We start from the raw sequence: 15209 nt of genomic DNA on the forward strand, positions 1-15209 counted from the left end.
AGATAAGGAGCACAGTTGATGCCAAAAGTCACCGTTTTTAATTCGTATAGGCTAATTGGGTCTCTTGGGCAGGTGCGAAAAACTACGCGCTGATATTTCGTTTGATTCTCGTTTACGTATATTTGCCGATACATTTTCTCTATATCGCTGTTGAAGACGTATTGGAACAGTCTCCAACGGAGTATGAGGATAGTTAAATCGGCCTGAAGTACAGGACCTGGAAGGAGGACGTCATTTAAACTCATACCGTTGGCGGTTGGGCATGATGCATTAAATACCACTCTGACCTTTGTTGTGGTACTCTCCTCTTTTAACACAGCATGATGTGGTAGGAAATAACAGTCGGTTGACTCTGGTGATACGGTAGTTGAAATCTTTGACATGTGGCCCAATGTTTCATATTCACATAAAACCCGGTTGTACTCTCTTTGAAGAACAGGTTTTTTTGCTAATCGCGTCTCGCTCCGGTAGAACTGAGAGCAAGCGCTTTTTAGTGATGGTCCTAGACAAACATTATTTGGAAAATCTTGCCTGAAGGGTAAGGAGACAATGTACTTCCCACCATCATTTCGCTTTGTCGTTGCTTTGAAAAGCCTTTCAAAATATATGTCATCGGCATTCATACTTCTTTTCTTGGGGATATCTTCTAGCTCCCAGAAGGCCGTTAACTGTTTATCCACAGTAACTTCATTAAAAAATGATACTCTTTTATTGGTTGTATTCGATGATTCCGCTTTACCGGTCACTATCCAACCGAACACGGTTTCTTGTGCGAGAAGTGTATTTAGGATGTTCTTCTTTAACCCGCCTAAAATGATTTGGGGGTAGACGTCTCCGCCTAAGACGAGGTCAACGGGCTCGTTGACGAAGAATCTCTTGTCCGCCAACATCAAGTCTGGGAATGCTTGCCGCGTCATTGCGCTTACTTGGCAAGTCGGCAAATCCCCTGTCAATTGTTGCAAAACTAATACGGTCGTGTTTATATTGATTAACGGATCCGTAGGAGATCGCAAATGAATAGCACACGCTTCTTTTACCTGCGCAGATATTGAATTATTGATGCCCGAAACTTGGGCATGCAAGGGTTTCGATGGCAGGTTGATTCTTCGTTTGAGTCTTTCGGTTATGAAAGAACACTCAGAACCAGAATCAATGAGCGCTCTCGCTGAATAATTTACACCATTATGATGAATGTTGACCCATGCCGTTCCTAATAGTACTCCTTTATTTGAGTTTGCATGACATGAATTAACTTTATTAACTGTTTTATTCTTTTTCGCAGCTTCCCGCCTTTTTGCTTGCTCAGAAGTAGAGGCTATATCGTAGGACGGACTTGTAGGTGCACTAAGAGCTGTTGCTTTTGGCTGAGTTGCTTGCATATGCAGCAACGTGTGATGTCTTGAATGACACGTACTGCAATTAAACGGACTGGTACATTTCGTGACTGTATGTCCGGCTGACAAGCAATTCAAGCAACTGTGGATGCTCTTAATAAATTCGAGTCGCTTTAGTGGAGTAAGATTGTGAAATTTGTCACACCTTTTTAGCCTGTGCTCATGGCTATGGCACATTTTGCATGTGGGTTTTTCCACGCTGGCTTGGAAGGCGCCAAGCCTTTTTGGAGTCCATTCTGAAGACTGATGTATGTTTTGTGGCTTAGGGGCTTTATTTGGCTTGCTCTCCCTAATGCCTTTTACTGTCTCCAGGGTCTGAAACCTACTTGATAAGAAATTATCCATGTCCTCCCACTTTGATACTTCCGTTCTTTTCTCTATGGTTTGCTCCCATAGTGCCAGTATATGTTCTGGCAGTTTTGTGGAGCACAGATACGTGAATATCGCATCCCAGCTGGAAACGTCAATCTGGTGACATTGAAGCGCCGAGATGCAGTTGTTGATATCACGTTGCAGCTTCTTAATGGAGCTACCGCATTCACTCTCAACTGCTTTCAAATTAAATAAAATCCTCAATTGACTATTGACTAGGATCCGTTTGTTTTCGTATCTGTCGCATAGATTTTTCCATGCGGTTTGAAAACCATCATTGGTCAACTGACATCTTTGTACAATTTCTTTGGCCTCCCCTTGCGTTTTTTGCCTGAGATGGTACAGCTTCTCAACAGGGGTAAGGCGCTTATTAAGGATATATATGGCCGTAAACATATCCCTAAATGATGGCCATGAAAGGTAATCCCCTTTAAATATATCCGTGTCACACGGAGGCAGATGAATATTGAGCTCGCGACTAGACATATACTCACTTTCTTTTTCAGTCTTTGCAAAAAGTGTTTGCTCTAAAAGTTCAGCCATTGCTGCTTGGCACCGCAAAAAACTGAAGTATGTGCTTTTGTATTTCTTTTTTATTGAAGTCAGGTCTTTACTATCGAGCTCTTTTGAAGCGCAGAGTTCATCATAGGACCCCTTCACCTTTTCCCATAGAGCCTTCAATTCCTCTTTTTGAAAAGCTAAGGAGTGCTTTGAGTGTTCTGATGGCTGCATGGAATTGTAGTCAGATTCGAACTCTGCTACTGCATCTGCCTGACGAATAAAAGCATCCATTTTTCCTGTTAAGGTTCGTTAAATTTGAACAAAGAAAGATTTTTTTTTTTTTTTTTTCATAGAAAATTGCGAATAAATCTGATCGCAGATTTAATTTATTTAATTAGAATTGAAATCGACGTGAAAAATATCGACACCTGAATAGCCACACCAGAATAAAAAAAACCACACCAGATTAATTGAAAAGTCGAGGATTTCGTTTTCTTTTAACGACGTAATTATTAAAATTTTTTTTTTTTTCTTTCAGCAAAGACGAGTTATATATATGTATGTATTTCCGTATGGTAAATTACTTGCCACCCAACTCTTTATATATATATGTAGTGTATACAATATTGCAATCGTTCGCGTCTGCCAGAAGTGAATTTTGTCGCGAAAGTGAATGTTGTGAACAAAAAGAGGGAAAAAAGAACCCGTCCTTCTCCACAATACAATATATTATGTGTGTATGTATGTTTACATGCACAATCAAATATTTGATACCCTAAAAAAGTGAAGTGAAGTGTTTAAGGCACTAACTAACCCAATCTGTAACCAGTGACACTAAGGTGGAATTATAATTAAAATAACAAAGTCAACAGGTGAAAATGATAAGAATTTAAAATTGTACGCTGCAAAATCTGCTGTATAAGTACCTATATTAAAAGGGTTTACTTAACCTCAACAACAACGTACCAAGTGAAATTTTATAGCACAAAGCTGAGAAAAGTTATTAAACCAGTGACCGGAAAAAAACAAAAAATATCAACCCGAAAGTGAGATGATACGAACTAAAAATGTGCACCGAGAAAAACTTTTATTAAACAAGTGCTTTGATTAAAACAAGTAACTTTACCCCAACCACTACGTCCCAAGTGAAATCTTACTAGCACAAGGCTGGAAAAAAAATCTTATAGATCAGTGACACGAAAGGAGTTATAATAAAATACCAAAATCAAAGTGAAAAGTGATATGAACTTAAAATCGTGCACCGCAAAAAAAACTTGTATTAAGCAAGTGCTTCGCTTTAAATAAATCACTTTGCAACAACAACACCTGTTCACTTCAAAATGGCGGTATCTTCGCTGTATCTTAATAGCGAATGTGGAAAACAAAAACAAAACGAACGGTTTGCAAAAAAATTATTTTTATAAAGTTCAAAGGCAAATTAAAGCTTTTTTTACCCTTTTTCCTCACAACTTCACCCGCGACATTTTTGTTTGACACTCGATTTTATAAATAATGTTTGAAAGTGCACTGAGGTGTGAAATCAAAACCACGTACCTTTGTAAATGGAAGTGCTGCTTTTGTGACAAAATAAGTTGCTGGAACTGTAGCTGCTGTGGCAAATGTAGCTGCTGGAACTGTTTCTGCTGTGTCAAATATAGCGATCAAGTGGCAGTGTATCCTGTGGTCCTTTTATGGTGTATCAATAATAAAAAAGCCTTCAACTGGCAGATTATCCTGTTGCAAATTTTGGATAATGTGGCGATCAAGCGGCAGTGGTGCGTGTGGACTGTATTTCTGGCGCTGTGGAGTACTCGGAGGTCAATTTCTCGGCTGAGAAGGACCAATATTTACGCAAGGTATGGGCCTAAACAGTACGAGAGCACCCTACTGCAAAGTGGTAGCATACATAGGTAGCAAGCAAAGTGTCCAGATTTGTCGATTTCGCGCCAATTTGGCGATTTTTGTTTTATATTTGCGCGTAAAAATTTAGCAAAGCGCCATTGGCGATTTTTGGCAATTTTTTCCCTTCGAATCAATTTTTTCCAATTATAAAAATATACAAAACTTAGTTTTCCACGATAATTTTACAGAAGAGGCTAATGAACAGCGTGATAAACTTGACTTAAGAAGCATATTAAAACACTGCCAAAAATATTTAATCACCCTAAGCGAAGAACTTTGAAACGATTACCTAGTCAATTAAGTACTTTTAAAAAAGCTTTGATTTCGTCCCAGAAAAGTGTGTGAATCACAAGGGCGAGTTTCAAAGACCTGCCAATTCACTATTTGACTTTGAAGGAAAGAAAAGCAGCGGAAACTGAATATTTAAATCTTTTAACTTTCCCATGGAATAACTTTTCTCAGAACCATTTTATCCGACTCTGAAGAATTTTGGATAATTGCTTACGGAGTGAAAACCGCAACAGGCAATAAAATGTTTGCAAATATAAGTAAATTCATATTATTATCCTTGCCGCACTCACATGCTTTGTTGAGCGCGTTTTTTCCGTAATGAATTCAACAAAATCTAAGATTCGAAATAGGATGAGGTAGGAAAGCCTTAATTCAATAGTTCGAATAATGTGTTATATGAAGGCTAATAGTTTCTGCTGCAAAACGTTTCCAATATCAAACAGTATGTTATCAAGGTTGAATAGCTCAATATATGACAACACCAGAAATTTAAATCATTAGACACTACAGGTGATTTTGAAGAAATTGTGGAAATATCTGATCTCGCCTTATTATAGGTTTTTATTTAATCGTTAGCGCCGAGCTCTTAAAAGCGCATTCTGCGAATAATCAATTAATATGAGTTATAATAAATTTAATAATTGCGCACTCCTATTGCAAAATGTGTTGAAACAAATATTTTTAAAAAGTATGCGTATTTTTAAAGAAAATTTTTTGTACATCACTATTATAAAAGTGATTTGTGTTATTTATTATTACCCTCTGAAGGCGTTATATTCGTTTTTGGTTTTAAAAACTATATTATAACAAGAGCTCATTTTTTAAATAAAAGACTTGTAAAATCGATTTCATGAATTTTAAAAAAAAATTGCGATTTTTGGCGATTTTTTTCAGAAATTGCGCTTTTTTTTAAAAACACTCTGGACACCCTGGTAGCAAGCAACAAAATTCTGTATCAAATACAATAACAAGATAAAAAAAATTAAGTGAGCGAGATGAGAGGTATGAGAGAAATATATAGCAATTCCAACGACAAAACAGCTAGCACAGAGTCGCATTTATTTTGCTATGCCTGTTGCAAAATATATGCAAGGGTCCAGACGTCGCATACTTTGCAGCGATAGGAAATGCTGTTTCCCATGTATTTTGTTGTTGTGTGTAACGGCTTTGCAAGGCTTCGAGAATACCCCTATTATGTTTGCGATGGAATGCCATGGCATTGACATGAATGCAATGTATGAAATTTTTTAAAGTGACACTTTTACAGTAAATTTTGAATTTTGCAGTAGATATGTATAATTATGCAATTTTTTATACACTTAACTCAAAATAAATTCTTTGGATTATAAGATTCTTCCAGCAAATTAGCGATATGCATTTCTTAATTCATAACAAAAACTAATTCTTTCTGCACTCACCTTGTCGCCGAAGCCTAAATCCGATGTAGGTGTCTCGGCAGGCATTTTTGAAATATTCATGTTGATCTGGTTTGCGAAATCGCGTAGCATGTATCTAGAAAATATAACCGCTGTAGCTCAATTACTATATAATTTAGTAAGATGCGAATGCAAGCCAAAAACGTTGCGACCGTTGGTTCAACTCGATTCGTAATCAAGTTGGAAGTTTTGCCCACAAACGTTACAACATTGCGGCAATTTCATTGTACAATCTCATTTTTACACTTTCATGGTTTTGGTATACATTTATAAAATTCAACAAAACACGCATTTCGGCTGAGTTATCCATTTGCCAATGACGTTGTACTACATGCTTATTAAGGTTGCGACGAGTTAAACAACTTGTCAGGAAATCACTTTTTTTGATTTTTCCTACAACCAAGACATACCTCATTCAACGTGCCCACAAACGTTGCAATCTGTAGCACATGATCAAGTTAAACCAACGGTCGCAAACGTATATGGCTTGCTTAAGTCAAAAAGCATATATACATATGCACCTACAAACATACCTTGAATATCAGCACATTGCACATATATTTATACATACATACATACATACATATGTATGTATACAGGGTGTCCCAGAAGTAACCTGCCAAACTTGAGGAGAAGGCAAGTGGGGTGGTGAGCTCCCTGATAAGCAAACATTTTTCAGGTAAAAGTGTTACCGTTTTTGAAATATTTAAATTTTTTTAAATTAAAAAAAACTCGTGCCTTTTCACGTATTTTCTTTAACTGCATCTACAAACAAGGCTATACTTAGTAAATTTTTTATGTAAAATACTTTCAGATAGTTGTTTCTCCATACTCAAATGCAATGTAGTTGAAATATATTAAGGAACCATTATACAATTAGGACTATATAGGGATTTTTAACTTTTTGATATTTTCTTCCCCAACTTTGACTATCTCTGGTGAAAAAAATGTACTGAGCTATAACTTTACATTAAATAAAAAAATTTCTCATTTAATAAATATTTCAGAAAGGTGACACTCTTACTATTTCGAATAGAAAAAGTTATAGCCGCTTTTGTGGGTAAAGGACTGAGACACGCTAGAATGTATTAATAGATTTAAATTTACGTTGGTCTTGTTACCGACCAATGACATGCTAAATAGTACAAAGGTACATTATTACTTGCTCCTGACATTATTTTGTGTTACTTACCGGAAATAATGAAAGTGGATTTTGTGAAATTGGACCCTTCGAACATTGTGTTATTAATACAACACGCAGTATACGTCGCATGAATATGCGGATATTCACCTAATTTACGGTGAAGCTTGCTGTAATGCCAGAGATGCTCAAAGACTCTATGCAGAGCGATAGCCCAATCGTCGGCATCTGGGTCGTGAAGTATTCGCCCGCACCCATAGAGAAATATCTGAAGGTAAGTAATTTTTACACCTTTCTTGTTTGAAGCCAATCTTCTTTTAACTATCATTTTTAACTTTTTTAAGGTCGCATAACTGGAAGGCGTGGCGGCGAGACAGGACGTCCTGCAGCGGTAGATGTTAACGTTGTGTTAGAGAAAGTGGAACTAGGTCCATCGACTTCAGGAAGAATGATGGAAAGACGGACTGGAATACCAAAAACTACACTTCACAAAGCTTTAAAATACCATCCCTACCACATTCAACGTGTTCAGGCTCTACAAGAGAGATTACCTGTCGAGGGTTAGATTTTGCAGTGAAATGTTGCGAATGCATGAATCAGACCCCAACTTTTTTAATAAAATAATTTGGAGCGATGAATCATCATGCAAACGTGATGGTTATTTTAATTTACATAACCTTCACAGTTGGCAATCTCCACGAAATGAGAGAAGATCGTTCGCAGTACCGGCACAAAATAAATTTATGGTGCGGTTTTTTTAATTGTTAGATATTGGGACCTGTGGAACTGCCGCCAACACTCAACTCTCACAGTTATTTAGAGTTCTTTCAGGAACGGGTTCCAACTCTTTTAGAAGATGTACCCTTAAACCAGCGGCGAAGACTATCGCTGCAAAATGACGGATGCCCTGCTCACTACGGCCGTGAAGTAAGAGCTCATTTAGATGAAACTTATCCTCGCCGGTGGATTGGACGATACGGGCCCGCTCGATCGCCAGACCTGAATCCATTACATTTTTTCTACTGGGGCTGTTTTAAAGACAAAATTTATTCAAAACCAATTCAAAAAGAAGAGCATTTGCGGAAACAAATAAACGGAGCTGCTGCTGAGATAGCCCAATTGAGTTTAAGATCTCTAAAAGCGTATTTTCTTAAAAGTTGTCGAGTTTGTATTAGAGTAGAAGGTCACCAATTTGAGCATATTTTATCAATAAATGAATATATTTTTCTTCAAACAACTCATGTATATTTTATTTCACGTGAACCCATCCTTCACAAAAAACTCTAGTCCGAATTCCGGTAAGTAACATAAAATAATATCAGGAGTAGGTAATAATGTACCTTTGTACTATTTAGCATGTCATTGGTCGGTAACAAGACCAACTTTAATTTAAATCTATTAAATACATTCTAGCGTGTCTCAGTCCTTTACCCACATAAGCGGCTATAACTTTTTTTTCTATTCGAAATAGTAAGAGTGGCACCTTTCTGAAATATCTATTAAATGAGCAATTTTTTTATGTAATGTAAAGTTATAGCTCAGTACATTTTTTTTTCACCAGAGATATTCAAACTTGGGGAAGAAAATATCAAAAAGTTAAAAATCCCAATATAGTCCTAATTTTATAATGGGTCCTTAATATATTTTAACTACATTGCATTTGAGTATAGAGAAGAAACTATCTGAAAGTATTTTACTTAAAAAATTTACTAAGTATAGCCTTGTTTGTAGATGCAGTTTAAGAAAATACATGAAAAGGCACGATTTTTTTTAATTCAAAAAAATTAAATAATTCAAAAACGATGACACTTTTACCTGAAAAATTTTTGTTTATCAGGGAGCTCCGGATATCCGAATAAAATTTGTATGCAATTCTAACCACGGCAACCCGTGCCGACTTGCAGTCAAAGTTATCAGAATAAGCTTGTTGCAGTTCGCGTGTTTTGTTAATTTACTCATTTTACTTCTTTATAATATGGTATTACTATACTTTATTAGGACATAATATTTAGTAAATCTACATGGTTTTTTACCTGGTAGTCAGGATTTTTTCCAAAGGACTATAAATTATAATATATTTCCTAAAGTTTACAAAAAATATGGAGATATGGGTACCAAATGAAAGAAGAGCTCGAAACCGGATTAACTACAACGTTTGTTTTCAATTATCCTTCTGGAACATGTCAAAATGTCCTTTAAAAATATTATCCTTCAAGATTTCTAATTTTGAATGACTTTTGAATAATCTTAGTTTAATTTAAATCTTATTAATATATATAAGGATACTAAAGGATACAAATTTCAAAGGATACTTTTCAAATTTTCTAATTAATACTGCCACATTTATTCTTTAATCCACCCGAGAGGACATGTCAAACATTAAAACACTTTATTTTGTTTATTTAATATTATGAAATGCATTTTTTTAAAGGAGGAAAAGAATTTGTTAAAAAAGTTAAACATAAAAATTTAATTAAAAAATGGCCTGAAATTGCAAATTTTCAGGACATGCACAAATTATTCGACTAAAAAACATATAGTTTCGCAGCCTTGTAATACACCCCTTCAAATCCACTATGCTTTTTCCATTAATTAATTTTTTCGATGTCCTTGGGAGAAATCCTGCCGTCCTATTAAAAATTTAAAGATGCAGATTTACTAGCAATGCGTTTAAATATGGGAAACATTTCGAATTTATTGCATTTCCAAAGTTATCGTGGACGATTTGGTAGCACATTTACATAACATTACACCTACATTTGTGGCACTGTATAATTCACCTTACATATTTATAACAATTTTTTTCATACATGTTCTTAGCTGTAAACTTCAATTTGTTTGGTTCAAAAATAATTCGATTTTGTCCGTTAGTTTCATGCGGTTTATAAGTCTTAAGATAATTTGAATAGCTCAAAACCTAACTGTTGGTGGATTCTGTGCGTTTTCAACTTCGTAAGCATGTCGGTCGAATTTCGTGCTTCTACTAGAAATATTTTACTAGAATATTTTTATTTATTTTTTTTTTTAATATTATTAAAAGTAATGTCGGGTAAAAGTTGCAACTGCTTAAATCCACAACAACGGATATATTTTGTTGCCAAGAGTAATTTTTGCTGAGCTCCTAAGTTTTGTTAATTACAAAGATACATATGGGTCAATCCAGGCAAAATTTACACTAAAAATTTTTTTCCGCTCAAATTATTTTTCTTTGCATTCTTTGGGTTAAAATATGATACACGTATTTTTTTATTTTCATTTGACCCATACCGTTTACGAGATATATTTTTTTGAATTTTAAGCATGCCAAAAAAGGACTTTTTAATATATGCTTCCGCGCAAATAAGCATTTTAATAAAATACAAAGTTAATCATCGTACCATTTATGACTTTTTCTTGGCTTTCATATGAGGATTACGAGAAGTCGATACAATTATTTTTTAATACAAAAAATTAGATATTAAAAAAATAATAACAAATTTAGTTTTTTTTCAAATTTAGTATTGATTTTTTTAAATTTTTTTATTGAAAACTCTTCTTCAAATACTTAAGTAGAACCTGTAAAAATTTCAGAATGGGTAGTTCAAAATTACGCTTGTAATCAAATTTTAAACAACTGCGAAAGCGCTAAAAAACGCGCGCTCTCCTTGGCATGCAACATTTTTCTATGTACCTACTCGCAAGTATAAAAGGCTACATGCTCGCAGCTGAATTTCTTCAGCGTTAAAAGACAAGTTCTGAATGTATGTTTTTTTATTAGGGTTCTAATTACGCCCTTCTACAATAATGAATATGAATATCTACTTTCTATTTGCTTTATTTGCTTTACTATTACTTTAACATCAATAGGATTGTGGCAACCTGGCTGAACTAACGAAACGATGGCAACCCCGCATGCGAAAGAAGAAAAGAAAGCGGACAGAGCAAGTGCACTTATCGTTCGACAGAATAACTTCTTGGCAATCGGCTCGCCGGCGAATATAGACTTAATTACTTTTTCATCTACATTTAACATAGAAACAAGTCCCTTGTGAAGATTAATATTTAGATATTAAATAGTACCGAAGTATTATATGCGAATTTGATTCGTGTTTAAATAAAGCGAGTAAATAACTTTGACTCATTAAATCCCACAAGTGGTGACCCCGGCACCCTGAAATTGTGCATATGGAAACTGTGCATACGAAATAATGCATATGAAAAAAACTGGTTTTCGTTTGAAAACCGAAATAATGCATATGAAAAAAACCGAAATAATGCATATATGCACAGTTTCGGTTGAAAACCGAAATAATGCATATGAAAAACACGAAACAATGCATACATGCACACTTTCGTTTGAAAACCGAAATAACGCATATGAGAAAAACGAAGTAATGCACACATGCACAGTTTCGGTTCAAAACCGAAATAATGCATATGACAAAAACCGAAGTAATGCATACATGCACAGTTTCGACTCAAAACCGAAGTAATGCATATGACAAAAACCGAAATAGTGCATACATGAAAACGAACTTCTTTCTGAGTAGGCGGCCTTCGGCCGCGCTTAGGGATTATAACCCTTACTAAGTAGAATTCTCCTTTCTGTGTTGCCGGAAAAGAAGGGCGGAAGTATTTTTGCGCAGAACTTCTCTCTGCGTAGGCGCTTAGGGATTATAACCCTTACTAAGTAGAATTCTCCTTTCTGTGTTGCCGGAAAAGGGGGCCGGAAGTACTTTTGCGCAGAACTTCTTTCTGCGTAGGCGGCCTTCGGCCGCGCTTAGGGATTATAACCCGTACTAAGTAGAATTCTCCTTTCTGTATTGCCGGAAAAGAAGGGCGGACGTATTTTTGCGCAGAACTTTCCTCTGCGTAGGCGGCTTTCAGCCGCGCTTAGGGATTAAAACCCTTACTAAGTAGAAGTAAATAATTCATATTAGAAAAAACGAAATTATACATATGCACACTTTCGTTAGAAAACCGAAATAATGCATATAACAAAAACCGAAATAATGCATTCATGCACAATTTCAGTTCAAAACCGAAATAATGCATATGGAAAAAACCGAAATAAAGCATACATGCACAGTTTCGGATGAAAACCGAAATAATGCATATGTGAAAGACGAAGGTATGCATACATGCACAGTTTCGGTTCAAAACCGAAATAATGCATATAACAAAAACCGAAATAATGCATATGAAAAACCCGAAGTAATGCATACATGCACAGTTTCGGTTGAAAACCGAAATAATGCATATGAGAAAATACCGAAATTATGCATATATATGCCGACTTTCGTTTTAAAAGCGAAATAATGCATATGAAAAAAAACGAAGTAATGCATACATGCACAGTTTCGGTTTAAAACAGAAATAATGCATATGGTAAAAACCGAAATAAAGCATACATGCACAGTTTCGGTTGAAACCGAAATAATGTCTAAATGCACAGTTTCCATATGCGCAATTTCGGTGCCCCGGTGACCCCGTAGTAAAAACGGAGATAGTGAGTAAAAGACGTGCATCAAATCACCGTGCTAAGGCGTGAAGAGCAAACTTGCGCGTTAATAGCTGGGGAAAAATAATCTCGCTTTGATTTGAAGCGCCTCGAAGATTCAGAGCAAAACCTGTATAACCAACTCACCGAAAGCGTAAGTACAGTTCAGGTGTCACGCCACCGACAATTCGGCGACTATACGCAAGCCGGCAATCATAACGGCACACGAAGTAACGGGCCACCGTAATACCTACGTGGCCCGGCAACATGAGCTTTAATAATAGCACGGAAGAGCTCACAAAAGACGACAATAACGTTGCCCCGAACGACAGCGCCAACATCAACGCAGGCGTCGACAGCGACAGACCGCAAATCAATGCGGTATTCGGAAAATTACCGTTTCCAAAACTCAACTCGAAGTACAATATCGAATCATGGTTCATAAAAGTTGACGCATGGTACGAACTGCATGGTTTTTGTATACGTAAAGAAAAAGATAAGTATACCGCCATTGTTGCACATGCTGACGACTACATACTGGACCAGGTTTTCGATCTGCTCCACATCGCAGCTCCAATGCAGAACAATCACCGACCTGCTGGTATCACCGGGAATATGGTACTCAGGCTTGAAAATGCCGAAGTCCATGCAATTTTCCCATAAAAAAGTCAGACCCAACAAAAAACTAAACGCTGCCGTAACGACTAAGCTCGACAGTTCTGGCAGCAGACCATCATCGAGCAACCAATCCCAATGCTAAATCCAAACTTTTTTATACTAGATCGAATGTCATATCAACTATTTTTGGTCGACACCGGCGCAGAAGTGTCGGTCGTTCCACCAACTCGAGCATGCCGCTTGTCAAATTCTGAAGGCAACCCACTTTTCGCCGCTAATGGGACCACCATTAAAACCTACGGCGTAGTCCGTCGTACGCTCGACCTTCGTCTTCAACGCAAACTCGTATGGAACTTCGTCATAGCGGAAACTAAATACACCATCATCGGTGCCGACTTCCTCCGGCATTTCAACCTAATCATCGACATCGGGAATTCGACACTGATAGGCACAGACAAAGCACAACCTCGACCAGGTTGCACCCGAAAAACTAAAAGCTGTGAAAGAAGAGTTTGAGTTTCTTAGCAGACTGGGAATCTGCCGCCCGTCGAAAAGCTCATACGCCTCTCCTCTACCCCTGGTAAGGAAGTCAAACGGGGAATGGCGTCCATGCGGCGGTTACCGAGCCTTGAATGCACAAACATTACCGTATCGATACCCGCTACCGCACATCCAGGACTTCACTCACTTTTTGTACCAGAAAGACGTGTTCAGCAAGATGGACCTCAATCGATCCAGATCCCTATCGAACCCGAACCACTCCGTTTGGGTTATTCGAGTTTACACACATGACGTTTGGCCTGTGCAACGCTGCACAAACGTTCCAAAGGTTCATGCACGCAGTGTTTCAGGGACTCGATTTCGTTTTTGTATACATCGATAATGTGTGTATCGCTTCTGAAGGCGTCGAGCAACATAAAGCCCACTTACGGCAAGTCTTCGAACGTCTTCGTCAATACCGCCTAACAGTCAACTTAGAGAAGTGCAAATTCGCTCAAACGCAAATCGAATTCCTGGGACACGTAGTTACGGCGGAGGACATCAAACCGTTACCCGAGAAGGTTCAAGCGATCACCAACTCCCCGGTGCCGGAAGTCGCCAAAGAGTTACGACGTTTTTTGGCAATGATAAATTTTTATTGTCGCTTCCTGCCAAACGAGGTGCAACATCAAATATCCCTCGTCAAATTAATATCAGGTAACCGAAAAAACGACACAACGCGAATCAAATGGGCCGACGAGGCAATCAACCATTTCAACGAATGAAAAAAAGAACTAGCAAACGCAACGCTATTGGTTCACCCAGCCCCGAACGCTCGAATATCGCTCAGTACGGACGCCAAGGACACTGCCATCGGCGCAGCACTTCATCAAATTGTACACAACGAGTTTCAGCCACTGGCGTTTTTAAGTCTAAAACTCAGCGAAGCACAACGCAGGTACAATACCTACTACAGGGAATTACTCGCGGTATACCTAGCCATCAAGCATTTCCGAGCCATGCTGGAGGGAAGACTCTTCGAGGTACGAACAGACCACAAACAGTTAGTCTACGCTTTCGCACAAAAACACGATAAAGCATCACCGCGACAGCTGCGTCATCTGGACTTCATCAGTCAATTTACGACGAACATCATACACGTTGCAGGCGCCGAGAACACGACAGCAGACACACTATCGCGCATCGAAGCGGTTGAATCAATAACCATCGACTACCACCGGATGGCCGAAGATCAAGCTAGTTGCCCAGAACTGAAGAAACTCATCGAAGGCGACACATCGCTGTGTTTGAAAAGATTGTGCATTCCAAACACAAGGCACACAATCTACTGCGATACATCTACATCGGAAGTACGCCCATTCGTACCACGCCCGCATCGCAAAGATATCATCAACAAAATGCATAGCATCTACCACAGAGGCGTGCGCGCAACCACAAAGCTCATCAAAGCACCCTTCGTTTGGCCAAATATGGGCAAGGATATTGCCAAAGAAGTGCAACGATGTCTCAGCTGCCATAGATCTAAGATCAGTAGGCATGTTCGCTCACCACTTCAGCAACTTTCTTTGCCGTCG

The 15209-nt window shown here is 37.7% G+C and overlaps 2 protein-coding genes across 3 annotated transcripts in view; both read right to left on the bottom strand.

Moving 5' to 3' along the window:
- Positions 1-247: 247 nt before the first annotated feature.
- LOC118751592 lies at positions 248-2558 on the bottom strand (the record flags this gene model as incomplete). The annotated part of the gene is made up of 1 exon (XM_036486412.1): positions 248-2558. A coding segment is annotated over exon 1 (2311 nt), but the record flags the coding sequence as incomplete, so codon positions are not given.
- Positions 2559-5871: 3313 nt separating this feature from the next.
- Positions 5872-15209, bottom strand: part of LOC118751594 (ER membrane protein complex subunit 2-A-like) — a 51994-nt gene continuing 42656 nt past the window's right edge. The window contains exon 5 of one of the 2 annotated variants that reach the window (XR_004994565.1): positions 5872-5972. The gene's annotated coding sequence lies outside the window, so the exon portion shown is untranslated. The remainder of the gene's footprint in view (positions 5973-15209) is intronic. The other variant, XR_004994564.1, reaches the window with a different exon arrangement.

Source organism: Rhagoletis pomonella, unplaced genomic scaffold, assembly GCF_013731165.1.
Source record: "Rhagoletis pomonella isolate Grant_MI unplaced genomic scaffold, Rhpom_1.0 Rhpom_scaffold_00827, whole genome shotgun sequence".
NCBI lineage: Eukaryota > Metazoa > Arthropoda > Insecta > Diptera > Tephritidae > Rhagoletis > Rhagoletis pomonella.